This window comes from Pezoporus wallicus, unplaced genomic scaffold (genome assembly GCF_028554395.1).
Source record: "Pezoporus wallicus isolate ANWC-B61680 ecotype Strahan unplaced genomic scaffold, APGP_CSIRO_Pwel_v1 contig_7545, whole genome shotgun sequence".
Classification (NCBI taxonomy): domain Eukaryota; kingdom Metazoa; phylum Chordata; class Aves; order Psittaciformes; family Psittacidae; genus Pezoporus; species Pezoporus wallicus.
Window position 1 is genome coordinate 9,144,635 of NW_026642398.1, and position 19,601 is coordinate 9,164,235.

At 43.9% G+C, this 19,601-nt stretch overlaps 1 protein-coding gene and 2 long non-coding RNA genes across 4 annotated transcripts in view; 2 read left to right on the top strand and 1 right to left on the bottom strand.

Annotated features, from left to right (window-relative positions):
* LOC130610108 (uncharacterized) overlaps positions 1–13,977 on the top strand; it is a 31,976-nt gene extending 17,999 nt beyond the window's left edge. The window contains exons 2-3 of the long non-coding RNA XR_008974957.1: positions 11,998–12,152; positions 13,826–13,977. This is a non-coding gene — a long non-coding RNA (uncharacterized LOC130610108). The remainder of the gene's footprint in view (positions 1–11,997; positions 12,153–13,825) is intronic.
* LOC130610107 (uncharacterized) lies at positions 13,202–15,987 on the bottom strand. 2 transcript variants are annotated; one of them, XR_008974955.1, is made up of 3 exons: positions 15,927–15,987; positions 13,992–14,102; positions 13,202–13,407 (listed from the first exon to the last, which is right to left on the bottom strand). It is a non-coding gene; the product is annotated as an uncharacterized LOC130610107 (long non-coding RNA). The 2 variants fall into 2 exon arrangements; XR_008974956.1 differs by having other exon boundaries at positions 13,204–13,404.
* Positions 15,988–16,389: 402 nt separating this feature from the next.
* The window catches only part of TMEM65 (transmembrane protein 65), a 31,412-nt gene continuing 28,200 nt past the window's right edge, over positions 16,390–19,601 (top strand). Inside the window, exon 1 of the mRNA XM_057429712.1 lies at positions 16,390–16,850. Within this exon, the coding sequence (XP_057285695.1) occupies positions 16,514–16,850 (337 nt within the window). The 5' untranslated portion in view covers positions 16,390–16,513. The remainder of the gene's footprint in view (positions 16,851–19,601) is intronic.

Genomic DNA, 19,601 nt, shown 5'->3' on the forward strand with positions numbered 1-19,601 from the left:
ACCTATGGGACTTCAATGGCTTCAGAAGCAGGGATTAGCTGAAATACTTTTAAACTGGCTTGAGTTTTTCATATTTTAGTAGATTACCCAAGTAAGGCCTGACATTTCTTCTGATCCTGTATGGGAGTCCCCTATGTATAATCATGTAATGGGATGTGTGACTTCGCATGCCCATGGCAGGGCTGTTCGTCTGTTCAGTGGGTCCAAGTCTGTGCTGTATGCCCATGTATCAGATCACACAGCAAGGTCAGCCTGCATCATTAATCATGATGCAAATCTACAGCTGAGGGCTTTGGCTTCTGTAAGGGCTCCCTGGCACTTGGCACTGCTGGGTGAGGACCCAGAGCTGCAGAGCAGATTGGCTCACCTGTCCCGACACAGAAGCTGCAGCTTGTAAAGAGATCTAAGATGTGGCTGGCAAACAGATCACAGCACCTGATATATGGGATCAGAAAGCAGGAGAGAGTCAATGCGACTATACAGCAAGCACTGACCTAGAAATGCCACAGCAGAGGATGATGAAAAGGGAATCAAATGAGTAAGTCTCATATGCAGTGCATGAGACTGGCCAGGTCTCAAATCAGCGATTCACTGTTGTTTCCACTGCTTGTAAAATAAAGTAGAATTGCCTCCTTCTAGTGAGAATTAATTCAGTGATATTTATCCACATCTTTAGAAATATCAAGTGCTACATAAATGTGTTATCAGAATGGCAAGAAGACAATTTACTTGTGAATCCTTGATTGCTGTGTATTCTTACCAGCAGTATTTCAGAACGGTTTCAATGTCAGGTTGATATTGAAAGGTTATTGATAGGATAGTCAATGCCAGACTTCCCTGGCACAAAGCTCTCTGAGACAGGGCCTTATTCCCTCACAATGTTTGCAGCAGCTGCAGCAATCACACTTCTGTGGAGCTTTTGAGCCAGTAAGACAAATAAAAAAGTAGTGCTTGTAATTTAATCCTTACAGATAATTACATATTATATCTCATATATGTTCTCCCATACATCTACCCACAGAATTTTACCTATCTGGTATTAATTCTATACCTCTGTGTAATTGGATTCTTATAGAATATCTTTCTGTATATTGAAAGATACAGATTTTTTTCTTCCATTTTACGCTTATAAAGGAATCCTAGACAGGCTGCAATTTTTCTTTGGCTGTTACATCTGCTATTGAGCAATTCCCTTCCTGATGATTTGCTGAGAGTGCAGTGGAAAAAAAGAGAAGTTTTAGTCAGATCTTCTGAAACAAGAGAGAAGTTGCCCAGAGGTAAAGTGCACACACAAGTAGAATTGAAAACAAGTTCTGGAACATATTTTATACAGCATTTCTTCTATATGAGAAATGCAAATTTCTAGATGATCCTGGCTGATTGCAGTACAGTGGCTTAGAGCACTCTTAAGGGCTCATGAAGATTTGATCTTTTCTCAGATTCTTGGCTCTTCAATTTCCTTTTACAGTAAGATGCTTTTATGGCACAATAGCAGAGTAACAGGGCTTCTAAAAGGTGTAGACCTCATTTCCCTGAATTGTACAGATGTCTTACATTGTCAGGGGGCCTTAGCATACTAAAAATAAGCCTTTGATCTTGTTTTTGCCAAACACCAGCAGTACGTGTGGTAGAAAGTTAATGTCAGCCTTTAAGCCTTAGATCTGTATTTCAGACCAAATGCACTCAGAAGTCCATTAAGATGGAAAGTTTCATTCTCTAGACAGTTGGAAAATTTGGCATAGTCTGTTCAAAACACTTTTTCAAAACATTTTCAAAACACTGTTCAAAACATTTGCTCTATTGTTTCCAAACAATATTTATAAACAGAGTTGTAAAGTCAAAACTGGCACAGGTTACTCTGTTAAGTACCTCTGAGCTTCAAATTACAGTACACATACACCTGATTTCCTTGTGGCTCATCACTATCTGACCTTTAGATATGCTGAGGATCCCCCCAGTATCATTGGAGGGTGATGAGCACTGTAACATTAAGCAAACCTAAAAGCTGCATGCAAGCAGTCTCGAGGTCTTCTTGCCATACAGTAAAACTCCAGTCTGGGCAATCACCATTAGTTTGAATGATTCTCATGATACAAAACAATGAGGATTTTGAGAGCTTAAGTCTAAAGGTTACACAGCAGTAATTTTTTTCTCTCTTTATGTAAGTTTCTAGTCATTGTGTTTACCATAAAAGCCTTGAAAACATTATCAGAATGTAGTTCATAAGCCCCAAAGTGCCAAAGAATAATAAAAAAGGAACCTAACCTAAAAGGTGTTTTGTAAAGAGGAAGCAGTACAACTTTCTAAGTAAATCTGAGATTTAGGTCCAGGCTGTAAGCTCATTTTAAAGTGTCCAGTGTCTTCCATATATTGAACCCAAGCAAGAATTATAGGTAAGTAGAAAATGGATGACAGAGACTGGAAGAGAATAAAAAACCTATGGCTGTATTTTGATGTTAATTCTCTGAAGCAATTCCCAGTTTATAGTTGTGTTAACAAATTGCTCTTCTTTTATTCTATCCTCAAAATTCTGTACGTGTGTTTATAGATCTCTTTGGTAATGAAATTATCCAGCCCCAGAAGTGAAAGCTGCAACTTTCTGTCCTGCGGAAAACCAAAAGCAATTTCTGCTGCTGGGAATCCAATATTTTCCTGCTCTGAAACTCTTCACATACATTTTGTGGTGCCTGATATACACTGTCAATTTACTGAAAAAGGTCCTTGTTGAGCTCAGATCCTGGTTTCATGGGTTATGTGCCATGTTGAACACCACAGTCTCAACTCTCAGGCTCATTTGAATCTGTGCTTCATATTTTTTAAAAGGCAGCACAATAAGCTTATAGGGTAGCAAAAAGAAGAGGTGATGCACACAATGAATATAAGTGAACATACAGTACATGTTTGCTGTCATACATATTGAAGAGTTGGTTCTTTCTCCTTACATAATGACATAATCAGCTGCCATACAGCAGAGACAGACATCTGGGAAACTTGTGCTGCAATGATTGGTATTACCACTGCTCTGTTACCGATCATTTAATTTGCTTGTAGCAACACCAAGAGCAAAACTCCTGCTCAGGATTGCACTTGTACTTCTAAGTGGCATTGCAATCTCCAGTTCGGAAGCCGCTTCTCTGGAGAACACCATGTCTATTGCCTGTCTACACATGAATATTTGTCTTGGGTCCGTAACACCATGTCTGCACTACCACCTATTTTCGTCAAGCACAATGTGCTTTCAAACCCTCCACAAGAATAATTTTGTAAACCACTTAAAAATCACATTTGTTAATGGGAATACAGCAGAAAATAACAACACTTGGTATTAACAAACAGCTCCTGTGGTGCATCATGACCAGTAACTTCTGGAAAAGGAGTCATTTCTCCATTAGTTGCAGTTCATGCACACAGGTGTATTTTGTTTTTCTGGTCAAAATACATGGTTTTGAGAAACATGTCAGTTGTTCTTCAGATAAACATATTGACAAAACAAATATTGACAAAATAAGTTTATATTCTGGACTAAACTGAGAGCGAAAGTATGAAACAACAGGATAAACATGGATTAAATTAGTCTGGATTTACCTTCTGCCACGCACCTGGTACAAGATGCATGATCCCTTGTTCTGCACAAATCAGTAGACTCACTGAAACTCCATGCCCTGAGCCCATGTCCTGTTATGGTGTGGGTTTATTTCCTGCTGGAGAGCAAGCACTCTGCTGACTGGGTTTAAAATCCTACCTGGAGACTGCAGTAGGAAAAGCAAAGTAGAAGTAAAGTAGCATCTGAGGACATGGTACAGTATGCATACTTAAAAGGTGGTTTTGAGTAATACTCATCTGCTAAAGCTCATGCATCTGTAAGTTAAACGTTTAAGTCATAACCACTCTCAGCTAGCTCCCTTTACAGTACATATTGATAGCCAGTCGAGGGTAGTTCAGCTCATCAGACAGGCCTCTAAGGTAAGTCAAGTGAATTGCCTTACAGAGGTGCCTACACTCCCTCCTGTCTATGCTGGGAGTCCAGACACCTACTACACACAGACACCTACAGCATAGTTACCAGCACAGATGCCTAAAAAGTTTGATGTCTAAGCAGAACTGATTGCTTTAGTCTCTCTTTATAGTCCATGGAAATCTGAAGTTCAGGCAGTAAAGCCTGGGACGGAAACTACAGATCAGACAGACTTAAGGAGACTGATAGAAGATACACAAGGGTGACACAGAATCACAACTGTAGAAGTTTATGTTGCTGATCCAAATCATGTAGGCTTCAGGGAGTAAGAGGTGAACTTTTAAGAGGCAGCACAAAGCTGAAATGCAAGAAACAGATGCCTGGCAGAGATACTTGAGGTCTGGGCAATACTAAATCAGAGTAATAAAATCAATAGCTTCCTGTATTACATTGTCATAAAGAAATCAGGCAGGACAGACTCTGCTGTCCTTGCTGTTTGCAAACAGTCTTAAATGCTGAGGAGCATTGTTGGGATCAAAGTTTCTTAACATAAGATCTTTATCTCTTGTAGGTGTGCAAGCATATAAAAAGACAATGGAATACAATAAACAAACAATAGAAATATAATCTTGCATTTCATTATCCTGTTAAAGCAACAGTATAAACTGAATGGCTATGGAATAATGACTTTGGAGGGTAGAAGTGTCATAGCTCCACTGAGCTTATTTGCCTTCAGGCATCTAAAAGTTTGGCTCAAACCAGCTGTTTCTTTACCAGATACAAATATCTGTATCTGTATATTTGTAGCACAAATATATCTGTATATTTGTAGCACAAATCCCCAATTTATTCTATCCCCATCTGTTATTTCTTTTAACAGAAAGATCTTCTTGAAAAGAATTCCTGCATGGCATTGAAGTATCTGAGGAAAACAAGTCAATAAATCAATAAACATGTTTTCATCTGTTGCAGCTTTTATGCCCACATGCATATTGTATATATTTATTCAACCCCTATTTGAAAAGAAATGAATTCAAAGATTCTTTGCCATAGACTGAGAGCAAAAGAGAAAAACAATAGTACGATAATGGCCTATTGCACTGGTAATAAATAGACTCAAGGCTGATCTGTCATTTTTTTTTCTTTAAAGAAACTGAAGCCACAAACAATTCAGCCACCTTCAACAGTGGCAATTCTCTGTCTGAGAGAATCGGTGCATTTTATTCAGCACTACATTCTTCCACAGGTTATCAAGGTGCTGGAAAAAAAACAAAAGAAATATAATCAGTTGAAAAGCAAGGTAAATCCTTGGATTTCACAAGCGAGATACCAATGACTGGCAGCAGGCATCCATCCTCCTTTATTACACAGGACTATCTGCTTGTGCATCCACTCTGATATTTTCTAAACAAACAGAGCAGAAGCACTAGTTTTGACATTGCTCATGCAGCCTGTTATCTCAAGTTCACAAATCTCTTTGACAGTGTTTGGTATCTGACCTTTGCATGAGTCATAAGAAACTCCACAACAGGTACACATGGAATAACCTGCTTTCCATGTAAGTGGCTTGTGACTAAGGTTTGGCTTCAGTCCTGACTCATAGCGTCCATTCTTCTAACTTTTTCACATTTAATTTTGATAAACATTCTGCCAAGCGTCTTACCTTGTTCTGACTCCTTTCTAGCTCAAAGCATTTTCTTAACAAGCTTGCAGAGGATATTTCATACCCTGCATCTTGTTTTATACCAGCACTCTCAGCAACAGCATAGTGTAAAAAAGGGAGAGGGTGGACCTCAAGAGAACATAGGGAACAAAGCCAAGACAGACTGCCCAAACCATCCTATTTTGCTTCAATTAATATTGACAGTTTTCTGCCCCTGCCTGTGAGATTAGGAGGAAAATTCCATCTGTCGGCTGCTTGTCCAAGTCTTCTGGATATGGCAAATGTATCCAAATTTTGGGAAGGAAACAAGGTTCTTTCTTTTGTTTGCTTAGAAAATATACAGATAATTATTACAATTATAATTTTAAATACTAAAACAAAACAAACTTTTGGAGGATACATGCTAATATTATAAAATAAGGACAACAGTCATACCTTTCCTGTAACTGCTGGGTATCAGCTTCATGGGGTCACTTTGAATTCAGTGCCAAGGAGAGACTTCACACCTTGCTCCTGGGAACACTGCTGTACATACACCTGGTACAGTGAGAGCACTCTCAGGGATGCCAAGAGTGAACCCTAAGGAACAGTGAAGTAGTGCATCAGGCTCTGATAGCGTACAGCTATGTCTGACAACTAAGACTGTTTCTAATTTGACACAAAATGATGATATTCAGACTGTGGCACTGGTCCAGCCACTACAAAGCAGGGACTTCAGGTCATTACTGATTTATATCACATTCGCATCTGGTTTTCCAGAAGTGAAGGAGTTTCCCTTTACAAACAACCCCTGTGCTCTCTTCTCGTTCAATTCGATAGTAGGCTGAATACAATACTGAAAACATTTGGCTGGAGTTACTCATCTATAAACAATGAAATAAATGGAGCACCTTGCATGCAATAGAACTTTAGAAGATCTCCCTGGAACAGTGCAAGTATTCTGAAATTTAAAGAGATAGCAATTAAAAATTCACCACCACTCTCCTAATGAATTAATCCAGCAGTTAAATCTGCACAACAGCTATTCATTGGGAAAGTTCTGAACGTGGATTCCGATCTGTTCTGCTACTGGTTTGGTTTTTCATTTGAGGGGACATACGCATGGAATCCTGTTCAGGAAAGAGTCCATTTACTGTTTTAGAAGGCTCCCAAGCTTCCAGACAATGAGGATACAAATAAGTTTACAGAAAGATGTTGGACTTTTTTGGCAGTTCATACCTGCTTATTTCCTTCTTGAAAACTATCTATGTGATAGACTCAGCTGATTGGCATCTTAATTTGTATTCACAGAACTTGACATATCTTTTAAGAACTTAGTATGACTTTTATACTGCAATTTTAAAAATGAGTGGAAGCTATGAGATTTTACAGTTACAGACAGGGCCCATCAAATTATCATGGCATATAATCATATTTGCTTTTGTATAACAAGGCAGCGTCAAACAGCAACTTAGTTATCAATGAATGAGTAAACAGAGACTGAAAATCTTACACTGGGGACCTCAATACAAGGTGTTTAACCTGCATTAGTTACTAAAGGAAGCAATGGGAAGATGAAGTCACAACATGCTTTCCCAACAAACCACAAGCAATAGAGGAGAAGGATTTTCAAATACCTGCTCATCCCAAGAGAAGAAAGTTAGTTGTCATATCTGCTATGATTTTGATGGCGTGACAGATGCACTCGACCCTCTTAACCAAACTAGCAATGGTTTAGTATAGGCTGTGAAGGAGGCAAAGAGCCTCCTTCCTCCTCAGCACAGCCAAGAACTCCTCCAGGAATCTCACAAAGGGGCAGAGTGACCCAGTGAGCACCAATGCACATGAGCCTGGAACACTGGTAACACATGAACAGTTGGTGTTTTTCCCAAGACTCATTGGTCAAGGAACAAGTTCAATTGTGGGTACAAGGAGGCTTGTGCATACCTTTCCCATCATACGCAGTTTGTGTTAAGAGGCTGAACAACTGCCTGGGCTGCCCTTTCAGTACTGTTTTAACTCTTATCTTCTGTCACTAATTACTTTTGTCCAATAGAGATAGAAAGGATCAAGGGGCAACATGGTCAATGCTGATGGAAGTATTTTCTATAGCATAAGGGAACAGCTGCTTCAGAAAATTATCAAGATGGGTTCAATACAGTTCATCTCATCCATTTTACACTGCAAAGTGGTGAAGGTCTTTAAGATCCTAATCCAGCTGCTTTGTAATGCTTTGAGAGCTTTATCTTGTTCCCTTGCATCAAAGGAAAGGTACAATTTCCTTTGCATGACTACCCCAGCACTCAGGGGCCAGATGGAGGTGCTGGGCAAAGGTGCTTTACAGCATCTGTGTGTTCATCTGACTCCAGAGCTGCGCAGGAGCTGCTCAGTCCTCACAGCAAGCCAGCCACTCTGGTTCATGATCAGCATTTTTAGATACCCCAAAATGAATGTTATAGATCTTACAGTATGTTCAAGTACCCCTTGATAACAGTCTCAGCTTTACATTGATGCAGGAGATGCTCTGCACAGTGGACATTCCCAAAGGCAAATTTAGACTCCCTAGTCCTTTTCCTGAGAAATATATGGTAGAAAACAGCTAAGTGGTCCCACTAAATGCAAGCTCTACTGCTTTCCTTTGATATTCCCTACTCTCTTCTGGAACATTTCTCTTCTTTCACACCTTTTCCCTGATACATTTTAATGCAGTTCACTAACTGCGACAGTTCAGCCCTCTCACCTTACTCAATTTATCAACAAAATAATTTATTGGGACTCGAAGGATGTACTGATCTGTCCTCCAATATTTGTGTTCCACTTGTATAACAGAAAAAAGGACAAGTCTTCCATCGTATTTAGTGTGAAAAACTCCAGGCCTCATTTGAAAAAATGCTGTGCATCCATATATGAAAAATGTGTGAGGAATTATAGTAAACACCTCCTTTCGTATCTTCTGAGTTAAGAGAAAGCTTGTCTAAGCACAGGTTTCACTTAGCTGTTATATGAAGCAGAAAATTAACCTCTAGAAAGTTGGTGCAGTTGTTAATTATTTTCACTGCTAAAATGTTGTGCAATAGTCAGATTCTGCCCGCTTTCAGCTTCACAACTTGCCATACATTGATACCCATTGACCCTTTATGTATAATTTTATTGTGTGCTGACAAAAGCAAGGGGCTTCCCCCTAAATCCCCTGTCCCCACGCAGAACTGCTTTGCTGTCCTGCAAGGGGCTAATAAGGAAGCGAACTCGAGCCAGAAACAGGCGGCTGATGCACTGCTAAAGAAGATCTCTACTGGTGCTGCTAGGAAAAAGTGGCGGGTCATAGTAGCAGGGGACTCTACACTGAAAGGGACAGAAGCACTCGTCTGCCGTCCAGACCCTGTCTCAAGGGAGGTGTGTTGCCTACCGGGGGCACGGATCAGGGACGTGGCAGAGAGGCTGCCTGCTCTAGTAAGTCCCACGGACTATTACCCACTCCTGGTGATACATGTGGGTGCTAGGGACACAGATAGTAGCAGCCTGGGGAACATAAAGAAGGACTACAGAGCCCTGGGGGAGGTGGTTAGGGGCTCTGGAGCTCAGGTGGGCTTTACCTCAATTCTCCAGGGTACAGGGGAGGACCTAAAAAAAGCTAGGAGGATGGGCCAGGTTAATAACTGGTTAAAAGGGTGGTGGCATAGTCAGGGGTTTGGGTGTCTTGAACACGGGACTCAAGCTTGTAGGCCAGGTCTAACGGGGGCTGGTGGAGCTGCTGCTATAAAGGGAAAGAGCAGTTTTGGTAGGAGGCTTGCAAGGCTGGTCAAGGAGGCTTTAAACTAGATGTGTTGGGGGAGGGGGGCATCATTCCATCCCAACACACCCAGTCAGTTGCCAGCACCTATAATAAATGCCTGGAGCAATGTAGAGATATCCCAGCTGCTCCAGCCAATGAGCCGGCTTCAGCTGGAGCTCTGCTCAGATGCCTCTATACAAACGCCCGTAGTATGGGGAGCAAACAAGAGGAATTTGAGATGTGCGCACATGTACAGGGGTATGGTATAACAGGCATCACAGAAACATGGTGGGATGGCTCGTACGACTGGAGTGTTGGAATGGAAGGTTACAGGCTCTTTAGAAAAGACAGGCCTGGCAGGTGGGGAGGGGGAGTTGCCCTTTATGTTAGGGATAGGCTGGAGAATATGGAACTGTCTGGGGACAGGTGAGCAGTCCACACAGAGTTTGTGGGTCAGGATTAAAGGGAATATAGCTATGGGAGACATTACCGAGGGGATCTGTTACAGACCGCCTGATCAAGGAGAACCTGCGGATGAAGCACTCTACAGACAGATAGGAAAAGCCTCACCCTCGCAGGCCCTTGTTCTCATGAGTGACTTCAACCACCCTGACATCTGTTGGAAGGACGGTACGGCCCGGCACAAGCAATCCAGGAGGTTCCTCGATTGCGTAGAAGACAACTTCCTTCTGCAAGTAATAGAGGAGCCGACAAGGAGAGATGCCATGCTTGACCTCGTGCTCACCAACAGGGAAGGGCTCGTTGGGAATGTGACGCTCCAGGGCAGCCTTGGATGCAGCGATCATGAGATGCTCGAATTTGAGATCCTCAGGACAGTGAGAAGAGCGTGCAGCAAGCTCACTGCCCTGGACTTCAAAAGAGCAGACTTTGGCCTCTTCAAGAACCTGCTTTGGAAGGTTCCACGGGATACAGCCCTAGAGGGCAGAGGGGCCCACGGCTGTTGGTTGATATTCAAGGATCACCTGCTGCAAGCTCAGGAGTGTTGCATCCCAACCAGAAGGAAGTGCAGCAGGAGGGCCAGGAGACCTCCTTGGATGGCTAAGGAGCTGCTGAGGAAAATTCAATTGAAAAAAGAGGCTTATAATAAGTGGAAGCAAGGACAGGCAGCCTGGGAAGAGTACAGGGATGTTGTCCGAGAAGCTAGGGACCAGGTTAGGAAAGATAAGGCTCAGTTAGAATTAAACTTAGCTAGAGGTATTAAAGATAACAGGAAGGGATTCTACAGGTACATAGCAAATAAAAGACTAGGGAGAATGTAGGCCCCCTCAGGAAGCTCTCAGGAGAGCTGGCTACACAGGATTTGGAGAAGGCTGAGGTTCTGAATGAATTCTTTGCCTTGATCTTCCCTGGCAAAAGCTCTGACCAAACCACCCAAGTCTTGGAAGGCAGATGCAGGGACTGTGAGAATGAAGACCTTGCGCCCACTGTAGGAGAGGAACTGGTTCAAGACCATCTTAAAAATCTGAACGTGCACAAGTCCATGGGTCCTGATGAGATCCATCCGCAGGTCCTGAAGGAGCTGGCAAATGAAGTTGCTAAGCCACTGGCCATCATATTTGAGAAATCCTGGCAGTCAGGTGAAGTTCCCAATGACTGGAAAAAGGGAAATATAACCCCCATTTTCAAGAAGGGGAAAGTGGATGACCCGGGGAATTACAGACCAGTCAGTCTCACCTCTGTGCCTGGCAAAATCTTGGAGCAGATTCTCCTGGAAGGCATGCTAAGGCACATGAAAATAACAAGGTGCTTGGTGACAGCCAGCATGGCTTCACTAAGGGGAAATCCTGCCTGACCAATTTGGTGGCCTTCTATGATGGGGCTACAGGACTGATGGACAGGGGTAGAGCAGTTGATGTCATCTACCTGGACTTGTGCAAAGCGTTCGACACTGTCCCACACAACATCCTTGTCTCTAAATTGGAGCAACATCGATCTGATGGATGGAGACCTCATAGGAGCCTTCCAGTATCTGAAGGGGGCCTATAGGGATGCTGGAGAGGGACTCTTCATTAGGGACTGTAGTGACAGGACAAGGGGTAATGGGTTAAAACTTAAACAGGGGAAGTTTAGGTTGGATATAAGGAGGAAATTCTTTCCTGTTAGGGTGGTGAGGCACTGGAATGGGTTGCCCAGGGAGGTTGTGAATGCTCCATCCCTGGCATTGTTCAAGGCCAGGCTGGACGAGGCCTTGGGTGATATGATTTAGCGTAAGGTGTCCCTACCAACGGCAGGGGGTTGGAACTAGATGATCTTAAGGTCCTTTCCAACCCTAACGATTCTATGATTCTATGATTGTTCTTTTATCAAGCAAGTTACTCAGAAACTATGTTTATCTTAAACCCACAAACTCCCACTTAATAAAGTGAATAAATTGATATTTGAAGCCTCTTGCCAAGAAGCATTTTTCCAAACCTTTAGCAATTCTCCCAACAGTTTTTTGAGCTATGTGCAATTTATCTTGGACTGAGGACAGTGTATCCTGAGGACACTGTAGCTGAATTACACTATTCTAAAAGCACTTACCCTGAAAGACAGAAAAAGTGTTAACTTCTCTTGTATTTGATAACCCCATGTTTCTATATCCAAAACCCATGCTATCCCTTTCAGGTATACAGTTCCAGAAGGAGCTTACTTCGGTCACTGTCTCCCATGATCCTCAGCTTTGTTTAAACCACACAGTAGGCCTGACTGCTTCCTGAATGTTAAAACCAGGGAATAATTTACATGAACAAGATGAAGACCAGAAAAGGCCTTGACTCTGTGTAAGCTCACAATAACTAAAACATCCCTGTGTCATCAACAGTTTCCAGCACAAATCCAAAACACAGTCCCTTTCCAGCTACTATAAAAAAACTAACTCTATCCCAGCCAAAGCCAGCACAGTCCTAACCCCCAAATGATCTTCAGTCATTTCTAAATGCTTATTAGTACAATAATGCATATGATTGTATAAAGCTGTGTATGGAGGGAAACAGTGAGGATCAGGAAGATCCTCTGCTTGCGCTTGATCATCTATGACTTCCCAAGATTATTTTAACTCCTTTTCTTGCTAAATGACAAGATCTCACTCATTTTTACACTATTTCAATAGCTAATGATACATTAAGCTCCCAATCTTTTCACACATTCCTATTTCAGACTGTAGATAGGATTTCAAATTTTAGCAAGTGGTCAATGTATTTCAAAGCTCCTTTTTTTAAGTAAGCTTCATGTTGTGTTCTCTTATCTTCCTCTATCTGCCAGCACACAAACATGTGCAGGATCAGAGCCTTGCTGGGCCAGCAAGACCAGAACAGCCATGTCTTCTTTCGAAATGTGAGGCAGCACAAACATATCTTGTCCATGCCTCTCTGGAGCTACTTATCTGCAAGCTTCCTAGAAACTTTGACCTGCCTTAATACAGTACTTAACTGGAAAACCACAAACAATGCATAGTTGTAATTTATGGTATCAAATATTTACCAACCTTTAAATCTTTGTCTCACCTTAACTAACAATACTTACCTTTACACTGGGTGGAGAAACCATGTTACTCCCTCCATAAAAAACTCCTTCATAACTAATGTGCTCTTACTTCACCACAGCAAAATGAAATTACTAAATGTGCACTCATTATTTAAATAGGAAGAGGGGTGCCTCCTATTTCCTGCCAATCTCCACAGAGACTTGTCTCTCAGCTTTGCAGTCCTTAGAAGGCCTTCCAGCAATTCTGTTAAGGATGGCTGCTAATTTCTGCATAAGCGTTTCTTTAGCTTTTAGGGCTGAACACCACCATTTTTTTCCATGTAGTATTTTAAATTATTTCCTCCTACTTCTGGTGTATATAAACCAGCTTTATTAGTTTGGTTGCTTTTAAAATAAAGCATGTTAGGAGAAAATTAATCTATTAGCAAGAAAAAACCAAGAAAATATAGGGAAACTTCAGCCTCCAGAATGCTGTGAGAAATACGCATTGCAGCAGGTTCACAAGCTCTGCTGGAGTGTCAGGGACTAATGGAAGTTCCTCTACACCACCTGCTGAACAGAGTTAAATAGTCTGATCAATTGAAGTGTCAGTGTAACCAATGGCTTCAATGCCACTTTTTCACAAAATAAAAGTTCCAGGAAGGAATTATGGAAAAAAAACTATTAGATTATCCTGTTCATTCCCTGTCGTTGTAGGATAGTCCCTCTGAAGACATTTTTATTCCAATTTGTCCAATGCAGTTTTAAAGGCTTGGAAAGGCATAAGCCACAGCTGCTGCCTGTAGTCTGCTAAACCCTGATTTCTACCTTGCCGTATTGAAATGACTTTATCTTTGTAATAGTATTGCATCATGTCTACTTAAATAATGACTTTGAACATCTCTATGTGGTTGATATATCTATATAGCAAATTCTGAAGGCTAGGTTACAAACTCCATACTTATCATTGATTTCATATTTATTTCATCAGGGATCCACATGGCACAGTGTCCCATATATAAGGAAATCCTTTAGAGACTGGCACAGTGGACTGCCAGCATCACCGGCCAAAGGAACCCTTCCCTTCAGCCTCTGAAAACACCTGAAACCTTGTGAGTACCGTCAGAACACCCCAAGAATAACCCAAATCCAATCACCATTTGCAACAGAGGTACCATGTGGCTGGCATGGGCTGCACTGGTGGCACCTTTCTTGCCAGGTTCTAGTGCCCCTTCTTTGCTCCTTCATTGTAGTCTGGTGCAATCAAGCTGTGTGAATATAAAATCAAATACTATATGTAGCAAGATATAAACAATCAGACATATGTAGAATCAAAGTATTAAAGGTTTGGCATCTGGAAAGCTTGTTTTTTCCTTATTTTTTGGATGCCAGTTTTCCAGGTGTTTGGCAATCCCATTGCATGTCCTGTGTTTACACATGGAAGCATCCATTTTTATTGAAAAAGCTATCTGATTAAGAAAATTTTAAGGGCATCTTTGAACACTTTTATGAACTCTCTTGCTACAATCCTCTGGAATGGAAAATGATTACTGACTGCCACATTGTACCTGAAGAGTAGCAGAAGATACCTTTTTTTAATAAATGCCTGCAAAAATAAGGACTGTTCTCAGCATCATCAATGGCAAAGAGGCTCTGGATCAGGAGTAAGCATTAAAAGAAAGAGTTACAGAGCTGTAAAAATCTTTCTCAGAGGCTGCTCTATTTGCTGTATGGCAAAAAGTCATTTAACTGGAAATAGCAGCTGAACCCATCTATCTCCACTATTCCTCTAACAGGATAGAAATTACAACATCATATATTCAAGCATTTATGACTTATTTCCTGTATCTTCATGCTCACTTTCTGCTCCCTCTCTACAATACACATACCACATAGAAACAAATAATATATAGGGCTGGAAAGGACCTTAAGATCATCCAGTTCAAACCCCCTGCCATGGGCAGGGACATCTCACACTAAACCATGTCACCCAAGGCTCTGTCCAGCCTGGCCTTGAACACTGCCAGGGATGGAGCATTTACCACTTCTTTGGGCAACCTCAGCACCCTTACAGTAAACAACATAATATTGATGCATACTCGAGGTAAGACACCTCTGTTTATCATGAGATCTAGGTCTTTATACCACGCATGAAATCTGCAGCAGTGGAACTTGAGAGAAGATGCTGCTTTTTCATGTAACATTTTAACTTCTCATTGCAGAGAAGTCAGCAGGGAGAACTTAAAACTCTCTGTCTGCCTCCCCCCAGGAAGGCAGCAGACCTGAAACCACCTGGATGGACATCCCCACTCCAGAAGTGTGCTGCCTTTGGTATTAAAAGAGCTGAACACACAGCAATAAATTTTGAGCGTGCCCTTAAGTCACTTACCTTAGTGTTAAATGAATTAGGCATATGAGTGAGCCCCCGTGGTCCTTTAGGTCCTTTGCAGTCTAACTACAAAATCTAATACTTTTGGCATACAGTGTTTTGAAAATACAGAACCCGGATTAATCCCTAGCATGGCATAAATACCTGGGAAACATCCAGACCAAAAAGCAGAACACTTCAAATCTGTTTCTGCAACGTCCTCTGTTCATTCAAGACATAAACTGTCTCTTAAAAGTGTTTGTTTTCTTTTTAATAACCATTCAGCGTGGATCAAACTCAGTATCTGCCAATTAATTTAAAAGAACACAGATGCTGTATAGAATCACAGAATGGTTTGGGTTGGAAAGGACCTTTAGATCACCTAGTACATTCCTGCGAAGTATTGGACCTTCCACTAGAGCAGGTTGCTCCAAACCCCATCCAGCCTGGCCTTCAACACCGCCTGGGATGGGGCAGCCACAGCTTCTCTGGGCAGCCTGTGCCAGTGCCTCACCACCCTCACAGGGAAGAACTTCTGCCTCTTATCTTTAAGCTGAATCTCTCCCATTTAAGTTTTAACCCATTTCTCCTTGTCCTATCGCTACAGTCCCTGATGAAGAGCTGCTAAATATGCACCTAAGCTATACTAAACCAAAAAAATGGAGGTTGCAATGCTGCAGTACTCTAATGCAAAGACCTGGAAAATTGGACAGAAAAGCAAAACCTTGTTTCCATCGCTCTGGGACAATTAACACGAGCCGGTGACACCTTTGGCTGCTGCGAGTTAAGTCCTGTGAGCTTACAGGCACCTTAATAATAGATACAACGGAAAGAGCCTGGAGGGAGCCTTGCCAAGCACCAGGGTCCGGAGAACAGCAGGCGTTTAACCCCACCTGCCGCCCTCACTACGCCCCTCACACCGGCCGGGCCCTTCCCACCCCGCAGCCTCCCCTCAGCGGCGACGAACGGACCCCGCTGCCGCTCCCCGTCAGGACGCCCTGAGGGGGCGACGGAGGCCGCGCCACCGCCCGCCACCGCTCCGCGCCTGCGCGGAACCGCCTCCGCCGGCCGCCCTCCGCCCCGCCCTGCCGCCGGCGCGGGGCCATGGGCGGCGGCGGCTGAGCTGGCCCGGGCGGCGCGGAGCGGAGCAGAGCGGGGCGGGGCGCGGCGGCGCCGCCGCTGGCGGGAGCGGCTGCGGGGCGGTGCCTGGGCGCGGACTGCCCGGCCCGGGGAAGCAGCCGCGGCAGCGCGGCCCAGGGACTCCGCGGCGGGCGTTTCTGGCGGCCCGAGCGCCGCGCCCTTCCCTGCCCCATGTCGGCGTGGCTCGGCCGGGCGGCGCTGCTGCTGGGGCGGCCGGGGGGCCCCGCCGCTGCCGCTCCCTCCTGCCTGGGCTCGCTGCGGGGCCCGCCGCGCTGCTGCTGCCGCCGCCGTCTGAGCAGCCTGCGGGGCGGCGCCGAGGGGCTGCTCCTCCCGCGGGGGTCGTCGCCGCCGCCGGGGCGGGCGCTGGGCACCCACCCCAGGAAGGAACCGATGGAGGCTTTGAACACGGTGCAGGGGGCCCGTGACTTCATCTACAGCCTGCACTCCACCGAGCGGAGCTGCCTGCTGCGGGAGCTGCACCGCTTCGAGTCCATCGCCATCGCGCAAGGTGAGCGGCGGCTCCCGCAACCCCGGCCGGCGGCCTGAGGCCGGCACCGCCGCCTCGCCCGGGGCCACGCTGAGGTTTTGGGGTGCCCGGGCTGGGCCAGTGCGGGACTGAGCCCCCGAAGTTTGGCTGTGGCCAGTCCGCCCGTCGCCCAAGCGAGTCTTCGGGCGGCGCGGTGAGCGGGGCACTCCAGCGGGGCAGGGCAGCGAGCGGCGCACGCCGGTGTGTGTGTGAGCGCTGTGCTGGGTGTAAATGAGGCGCGAGACCTGAAACTTACTTTCCAGAAGCATCTGCAGCTCCTTCTGAACTTAAGCGGAGCTGCCGTGCCGAGTGCTGGGGGTGTTTCTCATCTCCCGAGGAGTTTATAGAGGTGCGGGTGGCCATTTTTGGGGAAGGGAGTGGGAAAGTGTGTGTCTCATGAACCACTCTCCACACTAGTGCAGCAGTGATTTCAGACCTCTTAAGAGAAGCTGGGCTGCTGCTGCTCTGCGAGCTCATTCATGAGTTACCGAGAGCTGCCTGCTTGCCGGCTTTGCTTCTTGGAAGTGCTGGGTGTTACGCGGGAAGGTGTGTGAGTGCTGGGGAGGGTTAGCGATGTGTCTCAATACAGCGCTATGCAGCGCCGATTACAGCAATTCATAGTGATTGTTTCCATCTGATCCAACCGTTCTTGCCAACTCGACACTTTTCCTACAATCAAAACCTGACAAAACCAAATCCTCTTATAATTACAGCCTCGGTACATCTGGTTCTGATGCTTAACTGTAATTTATGGCCCCTATTGCAACAAAGATGATAGTGGGTACTTAAGAGATCAGGGTGCATTTGATCTAGGCCTCCTTGTGACTTTGATAGTAGCGTGCCCTTGGAAAGGGCATTTCTCTGCCTTGTGGCTCTTCTGTACATGTCTGGATGAAATCTTGTGGTGGGCAGAGATCAGGACCAGGGGTCAGCCATAGTAATGCTGCTTTTGCTAAGGGAAAGAACCTTTTCCAGGTGCCTGTTTGGTTTCATTTATAGCACACTTTCATATAAACGCTAGTGTTTATAGACAGAGTGCCAGTAACTCACTTAAGTGGTTCATTTTTGGAGCAGTGCTTCTGTTTTGCAGAGCGTGAATCCTCTTGTGTTTGTTTTCCAACATAGTGGGAAGTATGCTTTGAGCTGTATGTTGACACTAACTTTTGAGTACTAACAACTAATACTCTTCCTAAATAAATCCTCCTCAGCTTCTGAGGGATTCTTGCCATGAGGTTTTTGAGAGAGTTTCAGTCTTGGCAGTTGCTGTTTGGGTGAACCCGGGCTGCTTGCAATGCTTCTGTGTATCTGGAGGATCGTGGTGGAGATCAAAATGAGACTTTAAAATGCATTTAGTGTAATGTCTCAATGTTGATACAGAGATAATTCAGCAGATGGTCCTATTTAATATCTTGTTGCTCAGTTGCTGTCACCTATAATATGAAAGTCTATGTAATACGGTGACTTTCTGAGGACTGAGGATTTAGAAGACAGAGTAATAAAAGCATTAGAGTTTAGAGACCTTACTGCATGAGATCTTAGTAAAGATGTAGTAAAGGGCAAAATTATTCAACTAGTGGAAATTCTAATTCACTTATGCCTGAAATGGTGAGCATTAATCTCACTGGAGAGATGGTTTCAACAAAGCCTCAGGTGAGGGCTGCACAGTGGTGTAATGCATCAGACTTCAGTCTTTGGAGTGAGAGTCTTCATCTGCCCATGTAGTAGCTTGATAAGATGTTTTGGAAAGAACCTTTTACTTTAGCTAGCCTCCGTTCATGTTGTTTTGTTTTTCCAGACTGCAGCATGGTAACAGCTGTCAGCTTTTAAATCTAAGAAAAGATGTTTCTTCATGTGTTGTGGAGAAAGGAAAATCATAACCAAGAAGGGCTTCTAGTAAGTCTTAATAAAAATCAGAGGGGAAAACAGTAATCCTAAAACTATAGCACATACCTTGTGTATGTTCCCTGATACTTTGAAGAGCTAAAATCACACGAACAAGAGAGGAAATGTGGCACAGAAATCATTCAGTGCTGGCAAAACAGATGCTCTGCTTTCATTAGATGCACACACCTTAGCACTGAATCCTCTTTGGTGTGCACATGTGTGAGCTGCTCTGGCCCAGGGGGTAGGGAACGGTAATGCCAGAATTCCCTAGCGGGAATGGATTACCCATAGCTGTTACCTGTAGGAGATTGATAATGGCAGATCAGATTTTACATGACGAAAGGCAGTGAACATAGAGCCAGGCTCTTGAGGGGTATTGGATGTGTGTTGTCCCTCTCAACACCAAGGAGTGCCAGAAGAAGATAAAGGGGAGAGAAGGGCTGCACTGGAAAGAGAATGATACGGTTCCTGGGTTAGATGGTGATGTTATATACTTAACATGCTTTGTTATGGTTAGATAATATTTTATATGTTTGCTTTTTCCTGCTGTTGAAATGGTGACTGTGTAGGAATGATCTGCCTACGTATACAGGTTGTGAGTAGCAGATGGGGTCTGAGAATTATTTGTGCCCTGCTTTCCAAGTACTTTCTGCAATCTACTAGTGTCACTTTTGGTATTTAAACTGATGAGTTCAATCAAGATAAAATGGCTTTAGAGGTGTTTGGTTTCTCTTGAACTTCTCATTCAGTGGCAGTATGCTGTAGCTTCCAGTAGCTGACTCTTTAGATAAGGTTGCTAGTTACTTTTATGCTTATTTTCAATGAATGATCCAAATTCAACCTTTTGTC